The following is a 23,931-nucleotide window of genomic DNA, read 5'->3' as shown; positions in this document are numbered from 1 at the left end:
GGCAGCAGAGTATTCCCAACAGCCAGGCCCGAGCCACATTTCATTAAACAACGACAGCAGTGACGCAAAAACAACCAAACAACCTGATCTCATCATACACACACAGCAGCAGCATGGCCTCATCAACTCCACACCAGACTGCCTTGAATGCTGGGATCAACAACCCATAGCTTGAAGCTCATGGGACCACTGAGGCATTGCCCAGTGAGCACAGATGTCAAAAACACACATGACCGACCATCGCACAATGATCCACGTTTCTTCTTTATCATGGTCGTTACCGTCATCAAAACGTTCAATCACGTCACCACCTTCATCCCTTTATAATCAAACAACATGACATAAACATCCTTTATCGAATAGCCGATATTTTAAACACAGCCTCGTATCGCAGCACGCGACATTACGAGCTTAGCCGACCAGCTCAGTGAACAGCTTGACACACCGCCCATAACACGCCCAACACGATATTATTAACCGTCAAAATCACCACGGTCAACGTACGCATTGCCTGATGCGGTGAAGACCACACCGATAATTCGGTCGGATATTACTTTATCGTGTCACGGCACCATTTATTGTCACGCATGGCATGATGTTTGTCATTAAATATTGGCATTGCCCGTCTCGATGGCACACCAGCCCATGATCTCACTTATTGTCATATTCTCAACCATTTTATTAGCACATTTTTTTATGAATATCACCACGGAACAGTGAACGAGTTCTCATATTGAAACAACTCCATAGAGCCCAAAATCACGGTCTCACACTAACGAGTCTTTGCTCATCTTTGTTTTTTTTTGAATAAAGATTAAACACAATAAACAAAAAAACATGAAGAAATATGAACAACAAGAGGGAGATTTCACCAGAGGAGCCTCGTACCGTAAGAGACGATGCGCGACGACATATCGGTCCGGATCGACCGAAACACCGAACGCTGTCCGAAACGGTCGATGGAGAATCAATAATCGCCACCCATCCGTTTCACCATTCAGGTCTGTTCGACTTCGGACATTTCATTTACCGTCATCGTAAACATCCGCCTGAACACGTCGCCCATTACCCGCACCGTTTCTGCTCACACCAACATATCAGCGACGAACACAATCCACGAATCATGACATCATAGCTCAATCCAACGGATTAATATTCAGCGTTCAGTGACGATATGACAAATTTTTGAGCCGTTACCCGATAATGATTGTTTGCCATCCATTTTCACCATAGATCGCGCCATCATATTTCACCATCTGGTCAGGCGGTTACCTTTTACCCTCCTTTATCCACGAGACCGCTTGTTCACTACCAGCATCAGCAGAACCAAAAAATCAAAACGATTTTGCAAAATCATAAAACAACCACCATGGTCAATACAACATAACATTAATTTGTCAATGAAAACAATGAAGTTATGAATAACGATGTTTATTCCATTGGTTGCACGCGGCAGTATTTTCTCCCATCACCTTGTTTGTTTCATGAGGACCGCGCCCCCGCAATCATGCTTATAATCCCCAACTGCGCCATGTCTCATACCGCCAAAACGACGGTGAGTTTTGATTATCTGGTGTCTTACCACAGTTTTCATTTAACCAAATTAATTAAGTGTTATATATAACATATTAACATATTGACCATGAAAAATTGAGATTTGACTTTAATATCTGTATATTTTATGATTTTAAAAATCAATTTTTGATTTATGTAGTGTGAGCAAAAACTGGTTCTACCTGATAAAAATAGGTAAATAGTGTGCAATCCAGAATTAAATAGAAATAGTCTTCATTGGTTAGGAGGGGACATTAATAGCCTGAATGAGATGTAGTGAAATATAATTGATATAAAAACAAATCTATAATTGAAATGGATTAGAATTGCAAACAGATCATTATCCAGAATTGAATGGCTCAAGGTTTTGTCATATCGTCCACTGTAAATTTGCTATTCATTATTAATCATTGATTAAGAGCTATAATTATCATTGCCCATGATTGATTTAATGGAACAATAACCATGCTTGTTATATTTGATTAATGACCAAAGCGTGGTGCGAAATTAATGTGATAAACGATGATATTGATATTCAAGCAAGTTATTATTTTGATAACAATAAATAAAAAATATCCATTCAAATTCAAGCAAAGGTACACAAATAGAAAGTAAAAAACTTAAGATAAATTAGCGATACTGGAACACACTTTTAGCCATGGAGTAGTTTACTCCATCGACAAACCCGCGAGGCATAACGATTTCGTGACAATCTTCACCAGTCAGCTTATTCGCTTCTTCATTCTTCTTTCTTTTGTCTCTCTCTTCTTTTTAATTTTGAGCCTCACTCACCACATGGAAAGTCCTCGTTTTTCGTTGCATTAGCTTCGCTTCTTTTTATTTCATGTGTTTCGCTTTAATAATTTGGTTTTATCCATTTTTATTTCAGCTAAAGATAAAATAAAGACTCATTGGAGTGCTAACAACCTCTAAATTTATTGATTTTAGATCTTCTACAGAGGTTGTTTTTATTGTTGGGGTATTAACTCTATGTTTGTTCACTCTTGGTACGTAAATTGTTGATATTTCATAAAAAAAAAATAATACTAATAAAAATGGATTAGAATGACAAATAAATTGTGAGGTCCATAATATTGAACAGTTAATGCCATCAATTGAAAGGTGGATGACAATGTAATATTTGTTTATCGACAAAACATCATGCCATGCATGATGTATGATAATGTCTTTAATAAATAATTGTAAATACTTTTTGATAAAAATTAATAAAACAGTATCCATTCAGATATCAATTGATAGTCTTCACCACATCAAGTGAAGACAGTAAAATGATCATGCAAATGTGGATTAACATTTTTCATTAAATTGATTTTGACTAATATAGGACTGGTTAATAACATCAATGTTAAGATAATTGATATAAAGATGAAATTAATGGATTAGATTGACAAATGGCTCATTCACTTGAATTTAATGGTCCAACAAACTAAAAATATTGTCATATCATGCGGCACTACTGTCTTTGATTAAGAACCATGGAAGAGTAACTTTCTGTTCATGATATATATATAAAAGTCGATAAACCACATTCATTAAAAAGTTGTTTATGATATTCATATATCATATTATATTTGTTTTAATTATAAAAATTATTGCGAGGGTTGTGATCAACATGCGAAAAAGAAATTATTGCAAACCATGTTATATTTTTGTTTAATGAAATAGAAATATGACCATATGTGATCAACAATGAATAGAAAAACAATGAATCAGTAAATATATAGGAGCTAGCTATATAGAATTGTTATTTATCACGTGTAAACCCATAAAATCGATCGCTATTATTTCTCTCCTTTATATATATATATATATATATTTGTTATTTATCTAATGCAATAAAAACAATAAATACGACTAGTAAGTTGACATACATAGTTATAGCTTATAAATATGGTTTATTTTACCAATTATTTTTCACTTATTTAAAAAACTTGTCTAGTTATTAAATTGTCAATATATATATATATATTGAGGTCAAGTTATTTGTTTAGTTTTGTTTTTGCATCACTGCACAAGTCTGTACTTGTCATTCTTTTAATAAAAATATGATTTAACCAATTTTTTTTTAAAGAAAACTTGACTATTTGGAGGCTATTATATATATATATATATATATATATATATATATATATATGAGGAATTACAATTCACTGAATTAGTACTAATCTGTGGGATTGAGAGTGAATTCAAAATTTGTCCAAATTTTGGTAAATTTGATACCAAAGCCTGTGAGGGCATGAATGTTGTTGCATGATCTCAATGTTAGCCGTAGAAGTGGATGCATGTTGTTTGGATGACAGGTACAAAAATGAGTGGGAATGTGATGTTCATTAATTCTTTTTTACTTTTGTTTTTAAATAAATAAATAAATACAAAACAATGTCCAATAATTATATAGAAAATCAAAATCATTTACATGATTTATTTTCATACCACTTTCACATCTGCTCATATGCGTGTGCATATGTATGTATTTTTCTTTTTTGAATAATGAACTCAAACAATTTTTTTTAATGTAAAATGTCTTGTAATATATAAACATTCAAATTAGTTTTGTATAAAAAGTAGCTTTACTGAAACATGAAGGATTTTTTTTTATTTTTACGTTCATCATCCTTTTTCTATGTCCATTGCATCATTTAAAAATAAATAAACATGAGTATTTATGAGGAAGGTAAGTAAACATGATATTTATATGTTTATTTATATATTTGCTCATATATATTCCACAAGTGCAAATCAAGGCAGCAGTCTTTTTGGAGTGACAACTCCTTGACCATTTCTTTGGACTCTATATATACACGTATATTTATATATATATATTATTACAATATATGTTACATCTGAAAAATAGAATAAAGAAAAATTAAAATGATACTCCCTTAAGAAAAATAAAAAATAAAAGAAAACAAAAACATGGACGTTACGTTATGAATACCGGGCATGAATGAGTGGCACATTTGGGCACTAATTAAATGGTCCAAACCAAAACCTTCCTTTCATTAATGACAATAATGGTGTGCTGTTCAGCCTTGCATTCCCAATTGCCAAATTGCCAATTGCTACCCTCCCTTCTTGTTGAGGGTTGGTGCAATACATGGTCTCCATTTTGCCATCTCTCCCTCTCCTTTCCACTCTCTTTCTCTTTTATATAATATATATATATATAACATTTCCTAAGTTTTAAAAGGATTTGAAGAAGGGTGCAGAACCTTAATGGTGCACATTTAATGCATGGAAACTAAAGACTACTTCTTCTCTATTTCTCTCAACTATATATATATATATATATATATATACTCTAAATGAAAAGGAAAAAAAATAAAAATAAAAGGGTGTGTGTAGTAAGAAGTAATAGCAGTAGTTGTATATGAAGATAAGGTATTGACCTTTAAATGGTCATGAACTTGAAAATGAGAGGATGGTGTGGTGTGGTGTGGTGTGGTGTAGTCTTTGTAAGCGTGGTAGGTGGAGTTCATACCATGCACCAGAAACCCCACCAACCTTTTGGCTTAGTGTTTGGTACCAACTTCTCTCCCATACCTACCCAACCCTTCCATTTGTTCAACCCTCCCCTTTCAATATTATATATATATCCTCTTTTTGACTCCGTTTCTAAATTTTCTTTTATTTTCAAATTTAAATAACAACCATACATATATATACACCAATGAGATAACATTGTTTGACTGAGCAAAATACAAAACATATATATATATATATATATATATATATATATATATATATATAAATTGTGTAAAGGCATCGTACTTCTTTTTCGTAGCTCATTAGTTTATGTTTTGTTTACATTGAAGTAAATTGTAATATTATGTCTGTTTTTCTCTTTAGTAGACTGCTATATATCTCATTTTTTTTAATAATTATGATTTATTTTTTTAAAAAAACTGTATAAAAACAAAGTATATGCAATTGATGAAATATGAGATGATCTTTTTTTATTGATTTATTGAATTTTATTCTTTTGAAAATTGTTATTAAAATAATATCATATTGAGAAATATTTCTCACCAACTTCTCTTGGGAAGAAAGTTGGTGGGAGATCACTATGAGTTTGTTCAACAACACATGAAAACATTGCTTCTCTTTTCCTTAATTTATTTTTAAAGTTTCCCATTGGTTGTAACTTGAAGAGTTTTGTTATTGTAACATATATCATCCCAATTGTTAAACTTTTTAATTCAAGTTTATGATAATGGCTAACTTGTCTGTTTGTTTGCCTTCTTTTTAATTTGAATAGTTGTTTTTGAATTTTTATTTTATTGTTTTTTTAATAAAGAGTGTGATTTATCTATTTTTATATAAATAAAAAAATCCAAACTTATTGCCATTTTGCCATTGTGATTAATTGTGTGGTTGGATTAGTTCTCGGATATAAAATATCAAGTATAAATATATATAGTATAAAAATATTACTACAAAACAACTTCATATTATTAAATGAAATGTGATATTAATAATATTGCACCAAACTAACCATTATTTGTACCGATTCTAATATTTATATCATTTTGACTAATTAATGGAAATACAAGAAAATAATGAGTTATGTGATGTTGGTTTGGTTGTAAACTAATGTGATTGACTAATCTCAAAATATAGTTTTTAATAATTTCATGGAAACCATTAAGGGAGCACCCAACTCTCATGAGTCTCACATATCACTTGTTTATAATTGTAATAAAATTAGCATTAGCAATATAAATTTAGGATTTGACTTAGTCAACATATTAATTAATCAGAATGGCAATTAGATTATCTATATTGTTATCTCAACGCGTAGATGTTTTTTTTTTAATATATATTTTTTATTTTAAACATCAATGAAGTTATTAAACTACAAGGAAAAAAATAAGGTTGATACATATGTGCTACTCTTTCAATCTTGGAGGAGATTGTTGTTTTCTTCTATTAGAAAATAATAATAATAATAATAATAATAATAATAATAATAATAATAATAATAATATCCTCATTTATGACAATTTAAAGAAAACAGTGAGCCCATTCACATGCAAAAGGACTCAAGATGACATTAAAAAAAAAAATGAATCTTTTGTTGGTTTGGTTTAGTTTTTGTGGCCATTTTTATTTCCCTTGTTAACTGGATTCGTGTCCTTCCCCTCTCCATTTGTAGCCTTTTTTACATATATATATATATATATATAATAGAAATATTTATATGAAGTTGAGTAAATTTTGAATTGAAAGTGCTAATAAAAATAAATAAATTTAAAATTAATTATTGGGGGGTGTGTGTATATATACACACACACATAATTTTTTAAATAATTATAAAATTATATGTTAATCTTAAAGTATTTAATTGAAATTTGAAGGTGATGTCTATAAATGAATTTTCCCTTTTAATTTTTAATTTTTTTTTACAATAAGAACTGACACATATGATATGAAAACAATAAAAACAAATCAAAGTCGTTAGCGAATCAACCCATAAAAATTGACCAAATTATTTCAATTAATATTTTCAGAAAACAATTAATTATTAATTAATTAATCAAGCATGAAAATGAAGAACCAAAAGGGTCCCATCCTTGCCTGAAAATTTTATTATTTTCCCACCAACCACACCACACTATCAAGATCCAAAAGAAAACAATCCAACGGCTGAGATTCATGCTCAACTAACCCTCTTGGCCAACTACCCCCTTCCCTCCCTCACATTAAAACCCCCTCACTTCCCTTCCACCATTTCTTCAGAGGAAAATTCATTTCATTTATATAAGCTTTGAATTCTCCTCCATTCCTCTCTTTCTCTCTTTCTCTCTTTATATCAATATATCAATAATAATAATTTCTCTCTTTCAAAAAAATAAAAAAATAAAAAGAAAGAGATGGAGTTTGTGCATGAAAATGGGAATGGACACGTGAGTGTATGCATGAAAGATCCATTGAACTGGAAGGTGGCAGCAGAGAGCATGTCAGGGAGTCATCTTGATGAAGTTAAGAAGATGGTGGAGGAGTTTAGAACACCTGTTGTTAAACTTGAGGGTGCTTCTCTTAAGATAGCTCAGGTGGCAGCGGTGGCAGCCGCCGGTGAGAAGGCGGTGACGGTGGAGCTTTCCGATGAGGCACGGCCAAGAGTCAAGGCAAGCAGTGATTGGGTTATGGATAGCATGAACAACGGTACTGATAGTTATGGTGTTACTACTGGCTTTGGTGCTACATCTCACCGGAGGACTAAACAAGGTGGTGCTCTCCAGAAGGAGCTTATCAGGTACGTTCAGTTTAAAAATTTATTAATATTTTTATTATATGTATTCTTTATATATATATATATATAATAATACATTTTCATCTCAAAATTATTAGCTTTTTCTCTCTACCTCTATCTCTGTCTGTGTGTGTATATATATATATATAATAAAAGAAAATTATTTAGTAGTATAAAGATATGTTCATTAGTATCAATTAGTTGTTTTTTTTTCTATTTTTAATTATCAAATAATCTTTCTTTTGTATATATTTTATGAATTATTTTTCAATTAATTTTTTTTAAATAATAATAATTTTTTTGAATAATAGTTGACAAACGCTTTATTTATGAATATAAATAATACTGAACAATACTGGAGTTCGGATGTTCATATAAATTTTTTAATATTTGATCGGTAGAGAGCAAGTATATATATATATATATATATATATAATAATAATAATAATAATAATAAAAAAATGATTTTAGAGATGGTTATATTTGGACACCAACCCCAACCACTACCAAATGAAAGGGTCAAGCCAAAACTTTAAGGGCTCCAATCATTAGAGAAAGCCATTTTAGAAGATGAATATGTTGTTCCTGCCCTGAAGGATCACAACATATATATATATATATATATATATTTTTGAGGGACATAGAGATAGATAAAAGGACAAGAAAAACATCTAGATCCAGCTAGCGTTGGTTTAATAGCTGTAACTTTCATTAAGAACACAACGGCCGATAAACATAAATATCCAACTTCCCACCTAGATGCCTGTCCTGCCTTAGACACAACCACCTGTAATTTAACTGGTAGTTAAAGTACATATATATATATATGTAAATATATATAATATTAGTCCAGATTCATGTTTGAATACTGTGATGCATCATCAAGTTAATAATGATAATAATGATAAACAAAAACTGAAGACTTGTGTTTATCTTGAACTTAGGTTTCTGAATGCTGGAATCTTTGGCACTGGGAACACGCTGCCAGCTCCGGCGACAAGGGCGGCGATGTTGGTTCGTATCAACACACTACTACAGGGATACTCTGGGATTAGATTCGAGATCTTGGAAGCCATCACAAGCCTTCTTAACAACCAAATCACACCATGCCTGCCTCTTCGCGGCACGATCACTGCTTCTGGTGATCTGGTGCCTTTGTCTTACATCGCTGGTATGCTAACAGGAAGGCCTAATTCCAAAGCTATTGGACCTGACGGTGAAACAATCACGGCTGAAGAGGCATTCAAGCTTGCTGGGATTAATGGAGGCTTTTTCGAGCTGCAGCCTAAGGAGGGGCTTGCGCTTGTCAATGGCACAGCAGTGGGCTCTGGCTTGGCCTCTACGGTTTTGTTTGAAGCCAATATCCTCGCTGTTCTTTGCTGAAGTATTGTCAGCTGTCTTCTGTGAGGTGATGCAGGGAAAGCCTGAGTACACTGACCACCTTACACACAAATTGAAGCACCATCCAGGCCAGATTGAAGCTGCTGCCATTATGGAACACATCCTTGAGGGTAGCTCCTACATGAAAGATGGCCGCAAAGATCCATGAACAAGACCCACTGCAGAAGCCCAAGCAGGATCGTTATGCCCTCCGCACTTCGCCTCAATGGCTCGGTCCTCAAATTGAAGTCATTCGCATGTCCACCAAATCCATTGAGAGGGAAATCAACTCAGTCAATGACAACCCCTTGATTGATGTTTCAAGGAACAAGGCTCTCCATGGCGGTAACTTCCAAGGGACTCCCATTGGTGTCTCAATGGATAACACCAGGCTGGCCATTGCAGCCATCGGCAAGCTCATGTTTGCTCAAATCTCTGAGCTTGTCAATGATTTCTACAACAATGGATTGCCCTCTAACCTCTCTGGTGGCCGAAACCCGAGCTTGGACTATGGCTTCAAAGGTGCGGAGATTGCAATGGCAAGCTATTGCTCCGAGCTCCAGTCCCTTGCAAACCCAGTGACCAACCATGTCCAGAGTGCTGAGCAACACAACCAAGATGTCAACTCCTTGGGCTTGATTTCTTCCAGGAAGACAGCTGAGGCAGTAGAGATCTTGAAGCTCATGACTTCCACCTACTTGGTTGCACTTTGCCAAGCCATTGATCTGAGGCATTTGGAAGAGAACTTGAAGAGCACTGTCAAGAATACCGTCAGCCAAGTTGCCAAGCGAGTGCTGACCATGGGTGTCAATGGAGAGCTCCACCCATCGAGGTTCTGTGAAAAGGACTTGATCAAAGTCATTGACCGCGAGTATGTCTTCGCCTACATCGATGACCCCTGCAGTTACACTTACCCATTGATGCAAAAGCTGAGGCAGGTTTTGGTGGAGCATGCCCTCAACAATGGTGAGAAGGAGAAAAATGGCAACACTTCCATCTTCCAAAAGATCACTGCATTCGAGGAAGAACTGAAAGCCATACTGCCCAAAGAGGTGGAGGCAGCTCGGGTTGCCTATGAGAATGGAAGCCCAGAAGTTGCCAACAGGATCAAGGAATGCAGGTCTTTTCCACTGTATCAGTTTGTCAGGGAGGAACTTGGAACAGCTCTTCTTACCGGAGAGAAGGTGCGGTCACCAGGCGAGGAGTTTGACAAGGTGTTCACTGCCATCAGCCAGGGGAAGGTGATTGATCCTCTACTTGAATGTTTGAGAGACTGGAATGGTGCTCCCATACCTATTTGTTAGGTAGCTTGCAACACCAAAGTTATGTTTCTGTGTGACCACCTCTGCAAAGAGCTTTCCATTGGTTATTTGTTTCTTGTTTTCAAGCTTAATTGTAAGAACCCTGCATGGCTCATGCAGGGAAATGATATATAAAATTTGCATCTCTATTTGCATGTATTGTTTATTCAGTAAGTCTCAACTTTTCAATCTATCCGAAGAACTGAAAGTGTACTATATATGAAATCAAATTAAAAAAATGTCGCATTTATTAGCTTTCACCTGATCAGTTTCCTCTCCTGATCCGAAATGCCATTCTTTTTTTGCTCATGGCTGTGAGAGCACGGGATGGACATCTAAGTGAAGAGAGAAAGGAAATAACAATTTGTGCCAGCTGGTTACTTTCACCATTCTTTGTGAAAGCAGCCTATCCATTATCAATTTGTCACTACAACGAAAAAAAAATGACCGAGTAAAATAATAACCATTAGAATATACATAAAAGGCCTGTTTGGTTCACAAAAGAAGTTTGAGATTGTGGACCTGTGGTAGCTGCGCTTACCCATAATATCAAAGTTTTAATTGTTTAATATCCCTACAATAATAGAGTTGATAAATTATTTCTCTCAACAATCCGGCGTGGAGAGTTTGGTGGTTTGTCCACATTTCATTGGAACATTTTTGTACTAATCTAGTTAAACTTTGTGACACCTATGTAACCACTTTCATTGATCTTTCTCAAATTCTTATATGAACTGAAGCTATATAATTATTTTTCAGAATGATAAACAAACTAGGTTGAACCTTGACTTCTCACTAGAGAGAATGAAAAAAATCAAATGTATTATTGTAGAGGTGATATTTAATTGTTTTTCTCTAAATAAGCACAGGCTTAAAAAAATACAAGTTGCAGAGATACAAACTCAAAAATGATGTACAGCTCATGTTGCTAAATTACACTTCCGTTCTGGTCGCTATCAGACTATGTCAAGCATCTATAAAAGCTTATCAGATTAAAATCGGCGAGTTAAGACATGCAGACAAGCATAAAATGCTCAATCACTTTATTCTCAACATAAAATGTTAAAACAAAGCTTGTCACAGACGAAGTCAGAAGGAACTGGCATCTATTAGAACAGCTCATTTGAAAGGTGCAGTACCTCCACGTACGCCTGCATTTTGGTGGTTCAGTAGTAAACTCTGGAAATGAAGATGGCATAACATCACACAATGAGGAAAAGGTCTTCTACTTCATTTTAAAATGAAGGCAATAAGCTGAACTCAGATGAAAGGGTCAACAGAAGCAAACGTAACGAATCAAATATATCATATGCAGTCATATGAGGTGGTGTAATCGACTTAAAGACAAAAAAATCTGTCTTGGTTGTAAGAACTGAATCCTATTTAAAAATCCCAAATATCCCTCATGAGTATTCCCCATGGTTTCTTTTCTATTTCATTACCATCACCATTTCTGATATTGTGTTTCAAGAAACAATATTAAAGTTTCCTGGAGCATGATGCATATGTGGAGGGAATGCATTCACCTAAGTGAGACATTCTCCATTCTCTGTACATTGACAGAACATCCTTGTTTCTCGAGGATTGTATGGATCAGGATGCGTATCAAATAATAAGCCACACAGCTTGCTGGATTGTCAATAGTATTTTCACATTCCAAAATACCTCCTATAGTATTGATATTGAGTATGACTTAGTAGATGACAGTGATGAATTTTCCACGCAAATCTTAGCGGTATCCCAATTTTCTTGTTATTGGAAAAAAATTATATTCTCCATTCAAGGGGAATCCTGATTTTATTCAAATAATCCTTTAAGTCATTTTTCAGAGACAGAAGAATTATTCAATTTACATCAGTGAATGTTACAGGTCCAAACAAGCTAAAAAAGATTTCAAGTTAAAATGAGCGCCACATCAGTATGAACAGTATGATTCTGTTCCTGGGTATTTTAGCTCAATTTTGTTTAGACAGTTTTGACCCATTTCTGGCTATGGCAGAACATTCTCATTATTTTTTTATTTTTTACTTTCAATTTCTCCTTTCATCCTCAAGTGTGATTTTATATGAAGACGGATGTTACTAATTGGAATTACGACACAAAGGAAACTATGCAGTTACCAACCTCTCATATTTTGAGAACCCAATCAGCATCATGCAACAACAGAAGAAATTGAGAATAGATTCTATAGAAGTTGGTGGAATTTATCTAACAACAGGATGAGATTTCATTTAGGATCTTCTCTTCTCTTCCCTAATCCTCTTTCATCACTCTTAATTCACCTCATTATCCAAGTATCCACAATTCTATTTATTTAGTAATAACTAAAGACCAGCACTATGAGTTCAAACAGTTCAGGAACCACAAAATCCAAATTGACAACCTTTTTACTCATATATTGAAAAATTCACTTGATATTAGACGTTCAGATTCTATATTTAGTTACTAATTCTATCAACTGAAGCATAATTATACATCCCACATATAATAATAATTCAAGAATTTACACAAATGCTGCAGATAAAATCAGCAAAGCATGCAAAACCCAAGCAAAATGAAGCAAAAATGTCAACATATCTACAATCAGATAAGCAATGAAACAATTCAGTGAAAATTCAACAAAAAATTCATTGAATTGGTAACCATTCAAACGATGTACATCACAATGAACGAAAACAGAGAGATCAATGGTTTACTAGTCGTCTCGATCCTAATGCGCCTTGTTCCGCTGAGGCTGCTTGTCGGAGGCGAGCCTGTAGATCCAGTATGCCTGAAAAGGAAAAAAACAAAGGTTATAGAGAGAAAGGAAAGGATGGAAGCATCAACAGAGAAGGGGAAAGGGAGAAAGTACAAGGGCGAAGACGTGGGCGGCGATGAGGATGACGACGAGGAGAGGGACAAAGTCGAGGAACCATGGTCGAGGGATCGGCTCCCTCGCCATGAGAGCTCGGTTTGGTGCCGAGCTTGAACGAGATCCAAAGCAGCGACCTTCAGTCGAGGGAGAAGGCCACAGAGCACTACTTCTTTTAATAATTTTTCTATTTATTAATAAAATTGAATTTTTTTAAAAAAATTAAATTTAAAATATTTTTATGCACTTTTTATATTTCAAACAAATTTTTTTTACCTAAATTATTATCTATTTTTAATAATTTTTAGATATAAATTTTATATGTCTCCAAAAAAAAAAAAATTCTATTGCTCATTATAATATAGTTTGTGAAAATAATATTATTTTTCTAGTTTATTTATATATTTCATGTGGTTTATCTATTTTTTTTTAATAATAATAATATTATTATTATTTTTATAAATTTATTGTTTTGTATTGTATATCAAATGGTTTGACACAATACATTTAATTCCCATTGTATGATAGATATATGGTATGGGTGAATTATTGCATAAAATACAATCTAATCCTAATGTCATCACTTCTCTTGGTCCACCTCAAGACATTAAAGATATCTTTTAATCAATTTAAATTAGATTGATAAATAATACTAGTATTTCGTCATTGGTTGATGTTTTATAATATATTTTATTTATTTATATTGTTTGTTTGTTGTAATGTTTTCTTCATTTTTTTAATAAATTATGATTTATCTAATACTTAATAAAAAAAAAATAACAATAAAAAAAGACATTCTTCATTTGATGGTAGGAAATGGGATATTTTTTTAATAAAAGTCTGGGTACCAGTGGCTAACGGGAAGGAAGCATGATAAAGGATTATAGGATTAATTTTTTTAATTAAAAAAATATATATATAAAAAAAGAATAACAAATAAATAACAAATAATCCCGTAAATATAATAAAAATTACGATCATTTAATCTATTAAAAATGGGCTAACATTATGAAAATACAGAGGACATTGTTCATATTTATAAAAAAAATAAAATAAAAATAAAAATAAAAATAAAAATAAAAATAAAAATAAAAAATAAATTAAATATCGAGGTTTTAGAACCCGCGAGGCAAAAACCCTCGTCTCTTTCCCTCTCTTCCCGCGGGTCATGGCGCTCGCCGACGCTTCCGCTAAGAGAGAACACGTCGAAGCCGAAGAAAACCCTTGCAGCAAGAAGGGCAAGCTTGCAGATGGAGTTTGGACCAATCTCGATTTGATTCTCTCCATCCAGAACAAGCAACTCCCACTCCAAAGGTCTCTTCCAGTGCTTTCTCTTTTACTCCAAAATTTTCGACTGTTTTTTTTTAATCTATATTTTCGTTATTTAATCTAAAAACAACCAGGAAGATCGAGTTGGCATTCGATTTTATCTCAAAGGATCCCAAAATCATCAACAATGCCCCAAATTCAGTGTCGATTTCCCGCTTTGTATTGTTTCTCAGTGATTGGATCCAATCTGTTTTGATCTCTGATCAGAATAAGAAAAGCTCGGAGCTTTCTGATCCATGCTTGGATTTCCGGTGCTGGGCCGTTCTCCGATTCTGCGTAGATAGCTCTTCAGTAGGTGTTTCGCCGAATCTTCTTCGCGCTGTCACACGTTTTGCGACGCATGCTTTGAATGACGATACTATTACTGGTTATTCAGTTCAATTGATTGATCATGCTTCAGAGTGTCTTTCAGTGATCCTTGCTTCTGATTCACGGGTTTTCTACAATGTCGGGGTGGAGTTATGGGTTTCTTGTGCTATGGAGATTGTTAGTCTACTGCGAAGAATTGTCTCTGATGATAAACAGCGTGCTTGTAGCACAGTACCACTCTCAAAAATGTCTAGACTTGTAGTTGAGCATTTCAGTAGCTTTCTGAGATTCCATCCAAATCCGAAGAACGTTTTCCGTATTTTTGTTGATAGGCTTCTGGAGCCATTGTTGGAGTTTTTGGTTTTGTTGCACCTGAGGGATGATACTGGAAAAAATGAAGATGTTGGGAGCTTAGTGAAGATGATAGAGGAGGTCTTATCCAATGGGCTGTTCCATCCTGCTCATATCAGTGGTTTTTCTAGCTTAAGGGGTTCAAGTCTGCAGCAGGAGGTTAGAGAATCAAAGGGGATAAATGAAAGCTACCATAGACACTTTTTTAGGAGGTTGGAGAAGATTATAGCAGAAAAGAAGGCTATGGCGTTAGGTGGATTGGGTTATTTACTTCGGATGTTTGTTTCCAGAGTTAAGGCTCAAAAGTCAGCATCTTTGTCATTGAAGCATGAAGAGGCTTTGAGAAAAGGGGCTGAGGCCTCTGAGGAAGCTCATTCTACGAGCAAACCACTCTTTGAAATGTTTATGCAGTTTATGGAACCATTACTGGTTGAGTGTAAAAGGTTCACAGATACTGAACTATCAGGACTCAGAGTGGTGTCTGAAATTCAGTTGGTTGAAGTTCATGGCATGCTCAGATCTGTGAATGAGACTCTTGCAAGCTTTTATTCAAGAGAGAATATATATTCGCAGTGAGGATACACCAGAAGGAACACATTGTAGTTTCTTGACAGAGGTATGCGGCAATATTATTTCCATCGCAGATAGAATACTTGTGACTTGGTTATCTGATGGAGGTGTTCAAAAGATTCTGCCTTTGATAGCCAAGGAGGTTTTGGTTGCTCTTGGTTTTATGTTGGAAATCGAGTATAGAGCTGTTGGGGATGACCTAGCAATACTCTGGCTAGTGTTGTTGTCATTCTCAGCTCTTTCTGTTACTATCACAGATAAAAAACCCTTTGATCTGATAAATGCTGAGATTTCAAAACTTGGATGCCAAGTGATAAACACTTACAGTGAACTTCGCCAGGTCTGTGCTGATCTCCTTTTTTTTTAATATATTTTTTAAAATGAGTTTCCCCTATAATTATTGCCTAAGATTGAATGTATAATTGATAAAAGTTGTTGACAGTATGATTTCCTTCATATATGCTTGCATGCAAATTAATTTTGCTTTGGGCTTGTTTTGCCTGTTATTCTTATTTGTTCATTATCTACTTCTGTGTAGGTTCATATTCCTATATTTGCATTGTGTAAAGCCATTAGGCTTTTGATAGTATCTGATGCTGTTGGTGTAGTAGGGCATGCAAAACATGTCTATACTTCAACTTTATCGTCTGATATATGTTTAGAATCTGTAACATCTTTACTTTGGTCTCACGAGGTCCGATTTGCTGTATCTAATGCTGTCAAATCGATACCAGAAGGGCAAGCCAGTGGGTGCATCCAGCATCTTACAGTAGACTTCACGGATTCATTGGAATGGATGAGGTTGGGTGAAGCAGAGAACTTAAAGATCCACTCACCAGAATTAGATTTGCAAGCTGAACTTTTAGGAAGATTTCTGTCTGAGATATATACCATTTTGTTGGACTCCTTAACTGTCACTGCAACTAACTGTGTTTTCATTGGAAATTCTATGAAGAACTTGATGAAAAATATTAGACCAAGCTTCAGATATTTGGTGCAAGACCAACCAGATAGTGTTGATGAGTTTTGTTTTTCTGTTACAGGCTGTAAATTATCTAAAGACATAACAGCTGAATGCGGTGCTCACTTATGGACTAATCCTAGAAGTATGACTTGGATTCTTGTGTTTTACCTTTCGCATATATGTTTCCTGTAGAAGTTTGTATCGGCAATCAATCAGCCTCATGCCACCAGATTCTTCACAGAAGGCATCAGCAGCAATGGGGAGTTTGTTTATTATTTCTTGTGGAGTTGATTGGAAAGAGATGCCTGATTGTATGGATGAAGGCTATTTTTCATGGATTGTTAAGTCTCCCATTTCTCTTGTGGATGTCATTAACTCTCTCTCTGAGCACTTCCTTTCAAGCAGTCCTGGAAGATATGCCCCTCTTGTTTATGTCTTCCATATGATGGCTTTACAGAGGCTTGTTGATCTGAATAGACTTATAAAATCATATGAGTTTTTACATGAAAGAGATGCAAGGCTTGTTCAGATGGAGTCTGATATTCACTCGCAGAAAATGTGCAAAAAGTGGAAGCGTCTCCTTAAAGTTTCAAGGAAGGAAGCAGCAGAATTGACGAAATTCATGATAGGGTACATGCCGCCTTTGGTTTCAGGGGGATGGCTTGGCAACACGGATGGAACTGGTGAGGTCAATGACATGTTTTTAGTATATGAAGATGAGTGGGACTTGGGTGCTTGCTCTCTAAGTGAGAAATCTCTGCCTGTTGCAATTTGGTTTCTTCTTTGCCAAAATGTTGATGTGTGGTGTACTCATGCAACAAAAAAAGCTTTGAAACAATTTTGTTCTCGTTTGCTTCATTACTCATTGCCTTGCAGAAGCAGTAGCACTACCAGATTCAGTGATAAACTGGCCAAATATCAACTTTTACAGCCAAGGAAAGTTACTGTACATCTTATTTCATTGGAATTTCTAAGCAGCACAGTGTCATATGAACAAAAAGTAAGCACAATTCCTATTGCCACATGTTGCATTTGCACGACCTCTTGCCCTTCAAGTAACCAAAATTTTAATCTGATCTTGTCTTGACCACCATCCTCTTTTTTGTTTCAACAGGGATTTTCGCTTTAATTTTTTCACATTCTTCTTCATCTTTATATTTCTGTTCTCTTTGTGGTTCTCATTTTATACCACATCTTGTGGTTATTTTTCCTTTCCTTGTTGAAGGTTCTGCTCAAGCTTTTCCCAGCAAGGTTTTGCTTTGTTCTGAAGAACACAATATCGCCTTTACTTTCAACAGATCTAGCAAGTAATGCAGATCTGAGCTCTGCAGCAGAATGGTCAGAGGTCATAAATGTATTGGATAAAAAGCCAGTAGTTTTTCTTGACAATGGGGATGCTCTACATGATCCATCTTCACCGCCACCATCTGACACTGTTTCACTGAAGATTTGTGGTTCAAAACGCAAGAGGCAATCAGTGTCTTCACTTGATCTGGCACTGGAAGCTTGTGAAAGCTTGCTTAAACTTCTGGGGCGGATGCTTCGTGCCCATCTTGATGCTAAATCATTCATAATCTACACAACTTGCATCCTCAACCTGGAAAAGTCAGTTTGTCATTCGCTTCTTCTTACATTTGTTTTGATAATTGTAGCATGCTCTATATTGTGTTGAGTTCATATTTCTACCTTTTTGAGGTGGTGACAGGGATAAAATCATTGTCTTCCACACCATCTTTAGTTAACTAACCGTAAAAGCTAGTAATGTTGTTGCACATGCTATTGGCTAGATAGATGTTTGCATTGTCATGTGGTTTGTAGTAATTTGGACATTGTTATGTGACTTTGTAGTAATTTGGATCTTTTAGTTTTTCTTTAAGGTTGACTATCTAATCCTGGAAAGTTGTTTAGAGGAAAACTTAATTTGGTGTATTTTTGTCATATCAATGGTCTATGCTTAGATTGCATCAGAGTGAATATGCTTTTTCGTGATTGATATGCTTTTTGTTTCTTGGTTCGGGCAAAATTGTTTATGAGGATATTTCTTTACCATACATTGTGTGAGTCTTCTTGCTTATAGACATTAGACTTAAATTAGTGCTGGATTTATTTGATCAATTACTGAGATTTTTCTCTATTTGATGTTTGCTTGTATTGTAGTCTCATGTGAACATGCTTTGTTTAACTTCTCCCAACTAGTTCAGGCAAACTAAAATGTCTGTTCTGTGCTTATTTCTTCAGGCATCTTGTTTCCAAATTATCAAGTTATCAGGGGGATTCTTCTACATATGTGCCCTTTGAAATCCTGAGACTATTCATATCCTGCCGGAGGACCTTGAAATGTCTACTTATGGCATCTGTTGATGATTCTGAAGTCAGGCAATCCTTATTTTTATCTGTTCTGTTTAGTAACTCATTTTCTATGCCATGGTTTGTGAAGTCAGTCTATCAAGTTGTAGGATTGCCATATGGGTTTTTTGGGCAAAAGCGTGCTAATCAAGTGAATGAGTTGATCTTCTCATTGATGGATCATACATCTTATGTATTTTTTGCAGTAAGCAGTGGGCAGACAACTGCAGTTGTGCCCTTCTTGTTAGATGACAAGGAATTTGAGACTGAATCTATGATGAATCATATCTCTGGGATTTTGAGTGAACAAATAGAGGAAATATTATTTATCTTGAAGAGTGATAAGCTTGCTTTAAGAAAAGAGGCTGGAATCAGTGTTCTAAATTGGAATGCGATATCTTCTGTGATTGCTTGTTCTCAAGGGTTCTTATGGGGTTTCACTTCAGCCATAGACAACATGTACAAGGATTGCTCCTCTGAAAACCTTCAGCCATCAAGATCAATCCGTCTCCTTGTTTCTAAACTCATCAGCTTAATGGGTGTGTTTGAGGATTTTATAAACTTATGCTTGAATATATTGCTCACAGATCGCGGGCAAGAAAATAAGATCTCATATAATAAATGTGATTTCTCTGATTTAGTATGTGAAGATGGACCTTCAAACTTCAATGTTCTTAATATGGATATTTCAACGGGAGGTATTGTAACAGAGAAGCGTGGTGGGAAAGATGATAATATCACTGAGCAGGCTTCAGAGAATGATTGTACCAAAATAGCCAGGGCCAAGAAACAAAAATCTTCATCTTCCCGTACAAATTATGCTGGCACTGTTCTTCAGGGGTTTCAAAAGTTTGATTTGTCTAAAACACAACATCCTAAAGAAGCTTTATTGCAAAGCCTGTTAAGGGTTGAAAATCCTCAGATAGCTTTTGTACTTAAACAAATCTTTGTTTCCTGTGCAGCTATTTTACAGCTCAAGTGTTTGCCATTGTTTCATAGGGCTACTGAATTTCAAATAAGTTGTAGCAGCTCAGAGTTGAGTTCATCATATATTCTTCTTTCGACTTCACGAGTTGTTCTACAGGAAATGGCAGAAATGTCTGAGAGGCCAGAACCATACACTTTTTTCTGGGTAAGTGGCATATTAAATTACTTGGAGGTCTTAGGCAGCTATTTTAACATTACAAATCCAGACCTGTCCAAGAATTTATATGCAGAGCTGATAGATATTCATTTGAAGGCTATAGGAAAGTGTATTTCCTTACAAGGGAAAGCTGCTACTCTGTCCTCTCATGAGACGAATTCAAACACAAAGATGCTCAAAATACAAGAAAGACCAAATAAACTTGAGATGCTAGTCCTTGACCATCATGAATACAGCATTAATGCATTCAAAACCAGACTCAGGAAATCATTTCAAGTGCTTATCAAAAGGCCCCTGAGGTTGCATTTGTTGACAGTGGTGAAGGCATTAGAAAGGGCACTTGTTGGGGTGCATAAAAGTAGCAACATGATCTATGAAATTAGTGTTGGCAGTTTGGGTGGAGGGATGGTCTCCTCATATGTTGCAGCTGGGGTTGACTGCTTGGATTTAGTCCTTGAAATTGTTCCAGGTAAATTGTCTTATGCTTTTGTATTACAAATAATAGGCTATTTGAAATTTTCCATTGAACATAATACAAACTATTTTGTTATTGTTAATGATGTCAAAGAGATCAGCTGTTGCTCATGCACCATGACTTGTCGATCCCATTATTTTTCTCACAACATTTTTTTATTGGGTTCTTGAAGGAATAATGCTTGATCAATTTGCAAGTTATTCATAATTTTGTGTTCTGACTTGTGTATGTTTTGCAGGAACTAAGCAAGTCATCAGAAGAAACATCTCTAGCTTAGTCAGTGCCTTATTCAACATAGTTCTACATCTACAGAGTTCTTCTATATTCTATCTTGAGAAGCGTCCCCTAAATGAAATTGAGTTAAATCCTCACCCTGGCATGGTTATTCTTATGTGTGTTGGTGTCCTTACAAAAGTTGTTGGAGGACGCTCTTATAAAATGAGCCCGTACCACGTCAGCCAGTGCTTGCATTTGCCAACAGCACTTTTCCAGAAATTCCATAGACTAAATGCTTCCAATGTCGAATGTCACAACTGGACATTCTCAACAAATCAAGATGCAAGACAATTGAAGGTTAAACAATGTCATAGTATAGATAATCAGTTCTCCGTTGACCTCTATGCTGCTTGCTGCAGATTACTATCCACCACTCTTAGGCACCATAAATGGTATGCTCAAGCATAAACTGTTTGCTTTTCATTGTGTTTAATTAATGATGAAGTAGCCATTATTTGCATATGATTTTCTTCTTTTCTTGAAATATTAATTAATTCCGGAAAAGGTTTTGTGTTACCTGAACAATACCTAGGGACGTGTGCAAAAGTTTCTCAGTTAGGTTTTTGAAAAAAATGGGTGATTTCAACATGAAATTTGATCAAGTCCTGGCACATAAGAGATTGACATAGATTGTTTAACTAAACAGATTTATGTCTCTTTCTGGTGCAACAAATTTTATCTAGTTTTAAAGATTGCTTCCTTTGTTTTCTGGTAGTGTGGCATTCGGCATATGTGAGGGATGGATCAGTCTCCCTTAAATTGGAAAGAGAACATATAAAGTGGCATCTTAGTGTATTTCAGATGCATTCGACTAACAGTGAAAACATTTTAATTTATGCTTTATCATATGAGTGATGAATTTTTGTTTGTCATTATTCTTAACTTCGCTGCCATAAATTTTGTATTTGGCTTAAATATGTTATCTCATATCATCCTACTGTAGTGAGGCTGGAAGATGTGTTGCTCTGGTTGAAGATTCAGTAAGCATTCTCCTAAGCTGCTTGGAGATGGTGGACCTCAACTTTACTTGGGGTTTACAGGAGGCTGTAAAATGTGCTAGCTTCTTCAGGAGGATTTATGAAGAGGTTTGTGCTTGCTGGAAACATGATTCTGTATTTATTTGTGATTCATGTGCCCTTGGTTCTATGTGTGATGTAACCAAAAAGTTTTTGATTTGATTTACTCATGTTCTTTTAATGCTTTACTTCCATCAATCACCTGCATCATCGATGCTATTTGAAGCATATATAGTTCTCAAGTTTTTTGGCATTAATATGATTTGTGATTTGACATGAAGGTTTGCAGCTTTGCACAAGCATTGTGTCCGTCTCAATTTTCTATAATTGCATTTGACCTTCATCTCCATGTAGCCTATTGTCCTTGAAGTTCATTTATTTTGAGACATTTAGCTGTATATGATTAGCCTATTTATTATGTGAACACATATTACTTGCATGAGAGTTTTGCACTATTATGTTGTTTTAGCCTCGATTTCCTCTATCCTCTCCTTTCACTTACTGTGTTTCCAACTGTACAACTACCACCTTTTCCAGATGTTAAAAATATCCAAACTGTATAAATCTTACTAAGTTTCAAGTTTAGAATTTTTTTTTTTAATTTATGATATTCATTGGAGTTCAATGTAGTACATTGCATGCCCTTCCTGGGATCCTACAGTGATATCTGCACCTTGAAAATATTAAAAACAAATAAACATTTCATTCCCTTATTTGTCAAAATTACCAACTGCTGTGAAAGTTTTGCAGTATATTGATCCTATGTATTCCTTTGTTATGAGTCCATGCAAGCATTTTACTGGCTCATAGTTTAATCTAACATCTATTGATTATGCTGTGGAACAAAAGTAACCTTTAGTTTGACTTAATTGTGTAACAGATAAGACATCAAAAGGACATCTTTGCAAGCCACGCTGCTAATTTTCTTTCCAGTTATATTACTACGTACTCAGGAAATGGCCCTCTTAATCTGGGTATTAAAAAGTATGTGCTGTATTCTTTTATTTTGCTACACATTTGATTTTCAAGACATTAAAGTCCAAATGTTGATTTTGTGCGCAAAAATCAACACAACTATATTTTGTTTCTGGATTTTAAATCACTGGATTTTGATGGCAGAGAGGTTGACGAAGCACTCAGACCAGGTGTGTATGCTTTGATAGACATTTGCACTCCCACAGATCTTCAACGGCTGCATACAGTCTTGGGTGGTCAGTGTTCCTGAGATACATTATCATACTTTCAATTAATCCGTATTTTTTCTGCAAAGAAACTTACCACTCTGTGCACTTGTTTGATTTTCAGAGGGTCCATGTAGAACCACTCTTGCAAATCTACAACATGATTACCGATTGAATTTCCAATACGAAGGAAAAATTTAATATCAAGTCTTTGTGGTGAAAAGCTTGTCGACATGCCCAAGCCATGCCCAAGCCATGCCCATGCTTCAAATTAATGCTGAAAAAGATAGAAAGGTTTTTCCAAGGCTCAACTATCGTCTTGCTTCCGAACCAATATGCCTATTCGGTTCTCAGCACTCTTGATGCTCCAGAATTTTTATTTTGTACAAGTAACTGGCTGCATGATGATGTTTAACGAGGAATAAGGCGAGGATTTTACCAGTGACAAGAAACTGATGAGACCACTCGCATTATTTTGTATGTATGTTCAAGAGAGTGATAGATTTGAGGGTTTAGAATACAATGCCCATGTTTTGGGATGAGGCTTCAGAGGATGTTTGTATGTGTTTTATTGGATGAGTATTCACAGGTTCCTTTTTTATATTGAGGA

At 35.1% G+C, this 23,931-nt stretch overlaps 3 protein-coding genes across 3 annotated transcripts; 2 read left to right on the top strand and 1 right to left on the bottom strand.

Moving 5' to 3' along the window:
* The first annotated feature begins 7,406 nt into the window (after positions 1-7,406).
* On the top strand, positions 7,407-10,702 carry LOC120269955 (phenylalanine ammonia-lyase-like). Its single transcript, XM_039276944.1, is given in 4 exon segments — positions 7,407-7,831; positions 8,773-9,205; positions 9,207-9,359; positions 9,361-10,702. Coding segments are annotated over 4 exon segments (2,121 nt in total). The 5' UTR covers positions 7,407-7,448; the 3' UTR covers positions 10,513-10,702.
* A 624-nt stretch (positions 10,703-11,326) lies between these two features.
* LOC120275307 lies at positions 11,327-14,232 on the bottom strand. Its single transcript, XM_039281843.1, has 4 exons — positions 14,220-14,232; positions 13,361-13,547; positions 13,206-13,279; positions 11,327-11,688 (listed from the first exon to the last, which is right to left on the bottom strand). Exons 1-4 carry the CDS (start codon positions 14,230-14,232, stop codon positions 11,516-11,518), a joined length of 447 nt encoding a protein of 148 aa, XP_039137777.1. The 3' UTR covers positions 11,327-11,515.
* A 270-nt stretch (positions 14,233-14,502) lies between these two features.
* On the top strand, positions 14,503-23,922 carry LOC120271540. Its single transcript, XM_039278231.1, is given in 12 exon segments — positions 14,503-14,674; positions 14,764-15,880; positions 15,882-16,259; positions 16,458-17,071; positions 17,073-17,883; positions 18,109-18,488; positions 19,122-20,842; positions 21,087-21,516; positions 22,068-22,209; positions 23,021-23,124; positions 23,260-23,351; positions 23,446-23,922. Coding segments are annotated over 12 exon segments (6,012 nt in total). The 5' UTR covers positions 14,503-14,528; the 3' UTR covers positions 23,523-23,922.
* The last annotated feature ends 9 nt before the right edge of the window (positions 23,923-23,931 follow it).

Source organism: Dioscorea cayenensis, chromosome 2 (genome assembly GCF_009730915.1).
Source record: "Dioscorea cayenensis subsp. rotundata cultivar TDr96_F1 chromosome 2, TDr96_F1_v2_PseudoChromosome.rev07_lg8_w22 25.fasta, whole genome shotgun sequence".
NCBI lineage: Eukaryota > Viridiplantae > Streptophyta > Magnoliopsida > Dioscoreales > Dioscoreaceae > Dioscorea > Dioscorea cayenensis.
Note: the sequence above shows the minus strand (reverse complement) of the source record. Positions and strands in the feature narration are given on the sequence as shown.